The 10,075-nt window shown below is 51.6% G+C and overlaps 2 protein-coding genes across 2 annotated transcripts; one reads left to right on the forward strand and one right to left on the reverse strand.

Annotated features, from left to right (window-relative positions):
• Window positions 1–402: 402 nt before the first annotated feature.
• On the reverse strand, window positions 403–4,386 carry LOC124697811 (eukaryotic translation initiation factor NCBP). Its single transcript, XM_047230349.1, has 6 exons — window positions 4,130–4,386; window positions 3,915–4,007; window positions 3,730–3,834; window positions 3,549–3,626; window positions 805–924; window positions 403–687 (listed from the first exon to the last, which is right to left on the reverse strand). The coding sequence occupies exons 1-6, from the start codon at window positions 4,286–4,288 to the stop codon at window positions 556–558; spliced, it is 687 nt and encodes a 228-aa protein (XP_047086305.1). The 5' UTR covers window positions 4,289–4,386; the 3' UTR covers window positions 403–555.
• Window positions 4,387–8,922: 4,536 nt separating this feature from the next.
• LOC124697812 (NDR1/HIN1-like protein 13) lies at window positions 8,923–9,790 on the forward strand. Its single transcript, XM_047230350.1, has 2 exons — window positions 8,923–9,564; window positions 9,665–9,790. Exons 1-2 carry the CDS (start codon window positions 8,923–8,925, stop codon window positions 9,749–9,751), a joined length of 729 nt encoding a protein of 242 aa, XP_047086306.1. The 3' UTR covers window positions 9,752–9,790.
• The last annotated feature ends 285 nt before the right edge of the window (window positions 9,791–10,075 follow it).

Below are 10,075 nucleotides of genomic sequence, written 5' to 3' on the forward strand. Positions count from 1 at the left end.
AGTTTAGTGTTCAGTTCGCCCTTTCAGCCTTTACAAAAATACATTTACAAATACAAATACAGGTCGAGTTGGGTTTCAGTCTCAGCTTGAAAACTTTTTTCGGTTTTTGCTTGTTTACGGTGACTGATCTACGCCATTTTCTGAACTGGACCGTAAATCAGCAGTTATTATAAACCAGCAGTTATTACTCGGTTTTGTCTAGTTTACGGACTCTGCTGGAGATGCTCTTATGAGAGACAGGGTCACGTATGAAAGATCCGGTATTACTGGCCAGCCTAATTCGTAAACTCAGTATGTCATCCTGGAGTGCTCCTGTGCAGAATCCACAAGAGCAAGCCCAAAGATTTCGCATAAACACTCGTTCAAACAAGCCGACCGTACAAACATAGAGGCAAAGTATCATAAAAAGTTGACACTTGTGCGTTCGAAATTCTGGATAGTAGTACTTAGCATGACAAAGAGTGTGCACACTTAATACATAACAGTTGGGGCTGAAAAGTCGGAACTGGAGATCCACAAGGATCTAGTTCGGACACAACATGGAGGTTACTAGGTTTAGCCTCTCAGCCATGTGTTCCTGTACGACGAATTGTCTCGCAGCGAGGCATCATGTGGTTTGTACTCCATCAGGTAGGTGTGTGGCAGCTTCAGGTGCCTCTTGATTGAGTCTCTTAGTGTCATCACAGCCTGCAATGCACAACAACAACGAGTGAATGAACACATTGCAACAAAGAAAACTGAGCGGATAACAGAGTCTAAAATTCAAACACCGTAGTCATAGAAGCATCAAGTGATTTCACAAACCTGGTGGTCTGATGCATTTCGATTCCAGACGCTCAGAATGTCTTCATTGAAACGGCAGCTGAGCACCAAACCACAAACATCATCACTGTACTCAAGTTGATCACCCACTAGAACCAGCACCTGGAGATATAAACATGATACAATTCATTCTCTGCAAGACATGTTTAATGCAAATAATAATCTCTTGCAAAGAAAAATAATAGCCCGCATAACAATTTGTGTACAATCAGGTATTATCCTCGAGGCATTGTAAAACTGAACGGTTTATAATTGCAGACGCTGAATGAAGGACAAGCCTCAGAAAACCTTTACCAGGCTTCAAACCATTCCCATAAAAGAACAGACACATCAAAGAGTATAGAAAGCAGGTATGCCTTGCGGAAAGGAGAAAATTGAATCCTACATGGGCTGTCTGAACAAGAAAGCAAAGCTCTGCCTGAGGTGAGAGGCATAAACCTGTCATCAGCTGCACAATAATGGCAACGAAAGTGCAGAAATAGACAATACAATGGGCAAACAACTCAGGAAATTAGTTTTGGATCAGCAAAGAAAAACATAACTTGGCGTGGATGTGGCATCAATGGCAAGCAGGCATGACAGAGAAACCAAGATAGTGGCAAAAATAATGATAAAACCTACTCATTGCTACTAGCATGCAACAACAGCTAGAGGTGAGGGCTCAGGGTGGGAGATCAGAATGAGAGTACATCAAACAGGTCCACTAGGAAAACAGAAGAATAAAGGAGGTCCGTCCACACACTCCAACGGCCCGCGCATGCATGCATGCAACCTGTCGCTTGTGTTTTAGTCCCACCTCGCCGCGCGACGAGGAGACAAACCAACTTAAATACCAGCGCACACAGTAGTGGACAAGCAGTTGTTCGTCTCTGACAGTGCATAAGGAACGAAACATCCTGTGTTGTCTCCATTTATTTCATTAATTCAACCAATTATGAGCAAATGCAACACACATACTTTCCTACCTAAAATAAATGACCTCTTATTATGTCCCCGGAAATGGAAACATGCAGTACGTATACTCAAGACATATAAACAAAGAAAAAAGCTTATTATGTTAAACAGGCATTGCAAATTAGCAACAAGAGCGGAGTGTGGCAAGAACTGATATAAGGCACCCACAGATCCATATGTTCACTTAGCTATTTGAATTTTTATTATGCAGCATCATAGAAGTATAGAACACAGGAAATCTTCGCTTGTCGATACGACCGTTTGAAAAATTAACAGTCTCAACGTTTTGCTGCGGGGAACAATACCACAAATGACCATCTTGTTTCACATAATAAAACTCACTGCACCCATTGTACTAGTAACGCATACAATTTACTAATGAGAGGCAGGCGTGCATGAGATCACTGGCAAGCTTGATTTCAAAAGTATTGATAGGGAAATATCACTGCCAAAGTTAAACATTTATGCACCACATCTAGTGTTAGAGGTAATCAGGTAATGAACTTCAAACAAAGAAGATACAATACTAACTAGATAATCAAATTTAAAAAATGACAACGGCAATCAAGAAATATGGCGCAGACCTCTGTAAACTATAGCATATGGCATGCACGCATAGGAAAGCAGGCAACAGTAAACTGAGGGACAGTGCATTTTGGAAGGGTGCTAATTCATTTCTGGCTTGGCCTCACCTTTTACCTATGCAAAACCACTCGCTTCAATGCATAAAGTATGTATAGTAAAGATGGAAATCGCAGTAATACTACCTCAGGTATCAGGCTTGTGTAGTTGTGTTGGTATCGGCACCAGAATGCAAGACCATTATGCGCTACAAGGCTATTTGGTTAAGGATGGCCTTCATGCCTTATACTGGGATATATGAGTACATAATGAGCAATCCCATGTTTTTATGTCATGGCCCTATTCTTCATTGACATTGGCAGTTTGGCACTGGTCATGACCTGAGAAATGGCATGGTGAAGTACAAACCAATTCCACTCTATATAGAAACAAGGATTATTCCGTTACAACTCTGTGGGAAATGAAATGTTTGGTCCATCACTAACCCTCTGTGGTGTCCGACATAGTTAAAACGCAATTGAAAACCATCATGAACAAGAAAACATCACTGGACAATCACATAATGTAAAAAGCAACATAGTATTAATAAACGAGGTCAATCCAAAATAAACGAGGTATCAGGCTTGTGTAGTTGTGTTGGTATCGGCACCAGAATGCAAGACCATTATGCGCTACAAGGCTATTTGGTTAAGGATGGCCTTCATGCCTTATACTGGGATATATGAGTACATAATGAGCAATCCCATGTTTTTATGTCATGGCCCTATTCTTCATTGACATTGGCAGTTTGGCACTGGTCATGACCTGAGAAATGGCATGGTGAAGTACAAACCAATTCCACTCTATATAGAAACAAGGATTATTCCGTTACAACTCTGTGGGAAATGAAATGTTTGGTCCATCACTAACCCTCTGTAGCGTCCAGCATAGTTAAAACGCAATTAAAAACCACCATGAGTAGAAAAAAAACATCACTGGACAATCACATATTGGAAAAAAGCAACATAGTAGTATTAATAAACGAGGTCAATCCAAAAAAAAAAAAAAAGCAGGCTTATTTGTGAAACTTCATGGCGGCTCAGGCAAGGGAAGTCCTAATTGTGGGGTTAACGAACAACAAAACAAGTTTGGGTATGATGAGCAATCTTATAACCCAGCAATCTCTTGAGAGCACAAATACATCAACTTACCAAATCCTCCCAGAAACGACCAGAAACAGCCTTCTTGAACCGTATAATCCACTTGCCACCATTCCGATTTGCAGGATCCTGCCCAAACAAACAACTTTAACCCCTCGAAACACTGGCACAGATAACAATAAGCTGAACACAACCACGACTGACAAAACAGCAGAGCGTTCAGAGCACATACCTCCCAGAGTGGACGGACGCCCTCTTTGAACAGATGCAGGTCCGTTGGGCTCGGGAGGGACGCCGGGCGCGCCATGTGGCAGTAGCACACCCAGAACGACTCGACCTACAAACAGCAGCAGCAGCAATCAACCAGCTGTACTGACGAAGCAAGAAATCTGCTAGTAGCATATCGGAGACACGTACGGTGCTGAAATCGACGATCTTCCTGATGTTGTCCTCGTACGACTGGGACCTCGCCCCGGGCGTCCGGCGCGTGTACCAGAGCACGAGCTTGCGCTGCGCGGACGCACATCAAGGGTCAGCTTTTCTGAGATTCAAAGGTTGTTCTGCCATTTCTGGAAGGGGGGGCTAGGGGTAGGATTTAGATCTAGCGGCGGCGGGTGGGGGGTCTTACTTACCCTGAGGGGGTGGAGGCCGGCCTTGAGCTCGGCGTTGCGGCGCTCGGTCTCCTCGGCCTCCGCGTCGTCCTCCTCCTCGACGGCGGCGGGCGGCGCGTCCTGCGGCGGCTGCAGCTGCTCCTCCTGCTCGGGCACCTTCCTCTCCGCCGCCGGCTCCATGGCGCCCGTCGATTTGGTCGGCTGGGTTGGGTGTGTAGAAGATGGTCAGAGTAGGAGGCGAGGAAAGGAAGGGTCCGGGCACGCGTGAGTGACGGGCGATGGCAGTGGGCTTGGGCCTTTTGGACCTTTGGTCCTCTTCCGGGCGACGGGAGTGGGTTTGGGCCTTTGGACCTTTGGTCTTCTTCTTCCGGGCGATGGCTGTGGGTACGGGCCTTTTGGACCTTTGGCCCCCCTCGTTGTCGGTGTTCTTGGCGGAACCGCTGTAGGAACGCATATCATGTACTCCTCCGAGTTCAGCCAGAGCGATGTGACCATCGATTCGAACCCTAAGTTGGTTGGACCTCAATAACGACTTCACAGACTCGTCAGGCACGCGCCGCGGGTCCAACAGCTCGGTGGGCACGTGACCGATGGCACCGGGCTTCCTTGCTCCTTGTTCAGCGGCCATGTCATGACCGCTCGCCATGTGTTCGGCAGTTCGTCCAGCGCGAATATGGGAGAGGATGAGGTATAATTTTGCACTCTTCTTGTTTAATTTCTTGTCTCATGTGTAAGAGGTTGAGTATTTTCTTGTGTGCAAAGGTGATCGGCACCGAGATCTTGAGTGACATGATCCATCGCGGTCACAACTTCGAGCCCGTCATGAACAACGACGACAACGAGGAGGAATACGACGACGAGAAGGACAAGGATGCAGATGAGGAAGAAGAAGCCGAGGTGATGTACATCGACATCGACGTCACCACGAAGAAGAAGAAGAAGAAGAAGAAGAAGAAGAAGAAGAAGAAGAAGAAGAAGAAGAAGAAGAAGAAGAAGAAGAAGAAGAAGACCGGCAGCACCCATGGGCCAAATTGGAAGACCTTGGAGGATGAGTGCCTCATCGACGCGTGGAAGACGGTGAGCTTCTGCCCCATTACCAACGCCAACCAACATCCACATGATCCGTATCAATTCGGCCTTGTCTCACCAGTGGAACATCATCAAAAAGCGTGCAACAAATTTCCATGGATGCTACAAGAGGGCGATGGAGAGCACGAAGTCAATGGAGGACTACTTAAGTGGTTGTCTCTCAATGACTATGTCACTATGCTTGCCATTAAGTTCATGCATTGATTTGTTCGTTGCTAGATGCTCAATGCCCTCGCCATGTACAAGGATGAGGAAAAGGGGAAATACTTTGGCTTCATGAATTACTTTAGAAAGCTTGAAGGTTGCAAGAAATGGGACAACGCTCCGCTCACACTCAAGGATAAAGACGGCGATGTTGAAAGTGGACTGGTCATTGTTGCCTCTGCCTCGACGGAGCGTCCAATTGGCAACAAGAAGGCGAAGGCCGAGAGAAATGGGGCGTCAGTATTGGCCGCCATTGAAGCCTCCATTGAGAAGATGGTGTCCTCCTTGACCACCGAGAACAAGGATAAATATGAGAGTGGTGTCACTATGTGCAAGACCATGTTGGATATAACAAGATGTCAAGATTGGCATGAAGAGGGAGATGGTGAAGGCCGCCAAGATGGAAGCCCAAGCCGACATGATGAAGGCCATGAATGAAGCATCCAACATCGTATTGGCCAAGATGACGCAAGAAGCAAAGATCCTGATGGCGGACATGTCGAACATGTCGAACATGGATCCATTGGTGCGACTGTTACGCGAGATGTAATGTGAGCGCATCGGCAAGGAGGTGATGGTAGCCTAAGCGCGGCGGCATCAGTAACACCACCAGTCGTGGAGCCGCCCGTGATCGTCACGTAGCCATATATCATGGAGGTGCCTCCACCGCTCATACCGTTCCTTTGATCCATTTATCAATGAAACCTAAGTCGTTTTTGGTCGCCGGACTATGAGATGACGACGATTTGGTGGCCGTATCTTAGTCAACTTTTAAATTTCCATTCGAAAAACTTAATTTGATTTTTTAACTCCATTTGCTAGGTTCTATTTTTTTGTCAAAAAATTCTATTGGAGCTGCCGTTTTTAGGTCGCTGGCCGGTGTGAGATTGTCCTAGTCAAATGAAAGAAGCGGTGCCGACACGTCCAATATAGCTCGATGTCGAAGCACATATCAACGTACGGTGCTACATCACGCTGATGGCTTACCGATATTTTACCTCATGTCGTGCATTGGTTGACTACGAGGAAGCCCTTAAGCTGAGCTCCGTCCGTGTGTTGAAGGTCTCGAGCTTACCTTGCAGCACAACAACTTGCCGATCATCATCGAATCTGATTACCCTCAGTTGATTGTTGCCGTAAAGTTCAAGGGCCAGGATAGATCAACTTTTATGCATAGATCTCTCGTATTAAATCTTTAGCTAGCCATAGTAGTGAGTGTGTATTTGTTAAAGTGACACGATCGCAAGTTAAGGTTAGCCATAGTCTTGCAAATCTTGCGAGGCTTCAAAACCACACTGATTTTTTGTTGTATTCTGAATCTGAAGCTGTTCTTGAGGATCTGGACCATGATCGTCTTGTAACACCCGCTTGCTTAATAAAGTTTCTGTTTTACCACAAAAAAAAAGTCTATTTGAAACATACCGGTGAAGATGTTCTTAGAGCATCTCCAGTCGCGTCCCCCAAACCGTCCCCTAAACCGCGCCGGATCGAGCGTTTGGGGGACGTGTTTTGTTCGTGCCGCGTTTGGGGGACGTCGCTCCTCAGCCGCGTCCCTCAAACGCCGCCCCCAAATGAATATTTGTGCACGAAAATAAAGGTTTTCATTCAATTTTGATTATATATTACAAAGTTTGAATGAAAACGGCTAGATTTCATCTAAACCTAGACTATCGACCGCCGCCGGCGGCGCGTTCGACGGCCCCGCCCCATCGTCGCCTCCCCTACGCCGCAGCTCCTCCTGCGCGCGCCTCCTCTCCTTGCGTTCGGCGGTGGCCGGACGGTGCCGCTCCCGCCGCGCGTCCTCCGCCGTCCCTCGCTGCGCCGCCCGGAGGGAGAGCTCGATGGCGCGACGAATATGCGCCTCTTCGAGGGCACGGGCGTCGTCCCGGAGCTTCTTCTCCGACTCGAAGGACTCGACGAGGGCGCGTTGCTCGATCGGCCGTCTCGTCCGGGTGCGGGGCGTCGTCGTCGGACCGGCCGAACTCGTCATCGTCGTCGCCGTCCTCCACCTCGGTCTCCTCCGCCTCGGCCTCCTCCTCCTCCATTGGCGCCTCCTCCTCCACATCCGTTGGCGCCTCCATCATCGCCGCCGCAAACGCGTCGGCCGCCGCTAATCGCTCCGCCCGCCTCCCCATAGCGCCGTCGGCGCCGCCTCCCGCCGTCGACGCTCCTCCGCCGTCGCTCGCTGGCCGGAGCTCGATCGACTCACGCCGCCGGCGCTCGATCGAGTCACGCCGTTCACGGAACGGCGCTGCCGCTCATCGCGCGCGGCGCGGCGCTCGTCGGCCCATCGCCGCTCCATCTCCTCCCGGCACGGCGCCGTCGCGCCTCTTGTCCCGTCGAGGCGTCGAACGCCGCAACGGTGTCGCACCGCTGCTCTCGCCACGCCGCTGCCGCGCGCGGCCTCCTCAGCCGCGGAGGCGGGGGCGGAGAACGCCGCTAGATCCGCCGCTCGCTGCGCCTCACGCCGCCGGCGGGCCTCCTCCTCGAGTGCCGCACGCCGCCGCCGGCTCGTCAATGGAGGAGACGGCGGTGGAGGAAGTGGCCATCGCCGGGCGGTTCGCCATTGCCACCGGTGATGGAGGAGACGGCCGTGGAGCGACGAGGGCCGTGTTTGTTGCCGGCGGGGTGTGGCGGCTACCATTGATGAGCCGGGAGACCTTTTATAGACGCCGGCGTCGGGAAGAAAGCGCGGAACGGACGAGAAGAGGCGGGAAGATCGCGCGGGAACGGGCGGTGGCTCGCGAACGCCGGCGACGCGTGGAGGCTGCGCAGCAGACCGACGAGACGTCTCGCCCGCCCTCCGTCGCCATTAAGGCAAAGATGCCGCCGCGCGCGAATAACTTCCGTCGCGAGGTAGGCGACGGTTAGGTTAAAATTAACTGTGCCGCTGACGCGTCGGTCCCGCGCCTCCTCGCCTCTCATTTCGTTGTGTCCGGCGTGCCCGGTGCGTCCCCTGTGGGACGGGGACGGGCTCGGGGCGCCGGACACCGTATAGGAGCGCGCCGGACAAAAAAGGGCTTTGCGGGACGCGGCTGGAACGCTTTTTTTGTCCGGCGCGCCCCAAATTCTTTTGGGGGACGCGACTGGAGATGATCTTACTCTGTTCTTTGTTCTCTAATTCTGCTTCATGGTGTGCTGGAATTCCAGGTTCGGCGGTGTCGACAATCGACAACGACACTAAGCCCCATGCTGAAATTCTATTCTGCAAAACCCCTAGTGGAACAAAACCGGAACACGAGAGAACGAAGAAAAGAAAAGAAAAGGCATAGAATACACGTACGCTCCCACTAGACACACGGCCCCACCACTGCCAACCCCGTAGTAAATCGTAATCACCTCCCCCAAACCTCTTCCTCCACTCGCAGCACCACCACCTCTTCCCCACACATGAATCAAGCGCAAACCCCCGCAAGGCCGCAAGTACCAGCACGTCGCAGATGCCCCATCATTAGCTCCCAAAATCCAAAACTCACCCACCCCCACCTCACTCCCCCAGCGCTCGCACGGCGACGGCCGCCATGACGACCGGATCCGACGCCCCGCCGCCACCAGGCTACGCCCACGGCCCGCCGTCCTACCCGCAGCGCCGCCCGCACTACGGCGGCGCCGGCCCGCCCTCCTACGGCTCCTCCTCCGCGTCCCTCCGCGGCTGCTGCTGCTGCATCTTCATGCTCGCCATCTTCCTCGCCCTCCTCGCCCTCGCCGTCGCGCTCGTCGTCATCCTCGCCGTCAAGCCCCGCAAGCCCCACTTCGACCTCAACCAGGTCTCCGTCCAGTACCTCCTCGTCGCCCCGCCCTCCCCGTCTTCCACGGCCGCCGCCGCGGCCGTACCCGCCGCAGCGTACCTCTCCCTCAACATCACGCTCCTCTTCACCGCCGTCAACCCCAACAAGGTGGGCATCCGCTACGGCGCCACCGCCTTCGACGTCATGTACCACGGCGTGCCCCTCGGGGTGGCCGCCGTGCCCGGGTTCGAGCAGCCCGCGCACAGCACCCGCCTCCTCCAGACCCGCGTCGTCGTCGACCGCTTCAACGTCCTCCAGTCCGACGCCCAGGACCTCATCCGCGACGCCTCCCTCAACGACCGCGTCGAGCTCCGCATCACCGGCGACGTCGCCGCCAAAATCCTCCTCCTCGGCTTCTCATCCCCGAAAGTACAGGTAAATTCCCTTTTCGCTTTACCAATTTCTGCTCGCTTCCTTCCGCCGCATCCGCCCCAGGGCTGATCGAAAATGACTCCTGAACGAACAAACATACCAGGTGTCGCTGGATTGCGCGATCGCCATCAGCCCCAGGAGGCAGTCCGTGACGTACAAGCAATGCGGCGTCGACGGGCTCAGCGTGTAGGAAGCAACCAAGCCAACCTCCTCCTCCTCGCCGCCGGCGCCGCCGACGCAGAAGGAAGCTGGACTACTGCTATAGTCTAATTAATTATTACTGCAGATGATAGATATGTGGATGGGAAGGAACCTGTGCGCCGATTCTAATCGCTAGTCTCGGGTCCTGATTCCTCACTGTGTGCGTGCGTGGGGGCCTGGTAAATTTCGAGCTCTCCCCTTAGCCTTAGACGATCGAGGTGTAGTACCGCTGATTTTTGTGAATTACCGGATGCCATTATTAGTGAGTATATGAATTGCTAGTGTGATTGAATCACCATGGTTTGTTCTACTT

This window comes from Lolium rigidum, chromosome 3, assembly GCF_022539505.1.
Source record: "Lolium rigidum isolate FL_2022 chromosome 3, APGP_CSIRO_Lrig_0.1, whole genome shotgun sequence".
In the NCBI taxonomy this organism is placed as follows: Eukaryota; Viridiplantae; Streptophyta; class Magnoliopsida; order Poales; family Poaceae; genus Lolium; species Lolium rigidum.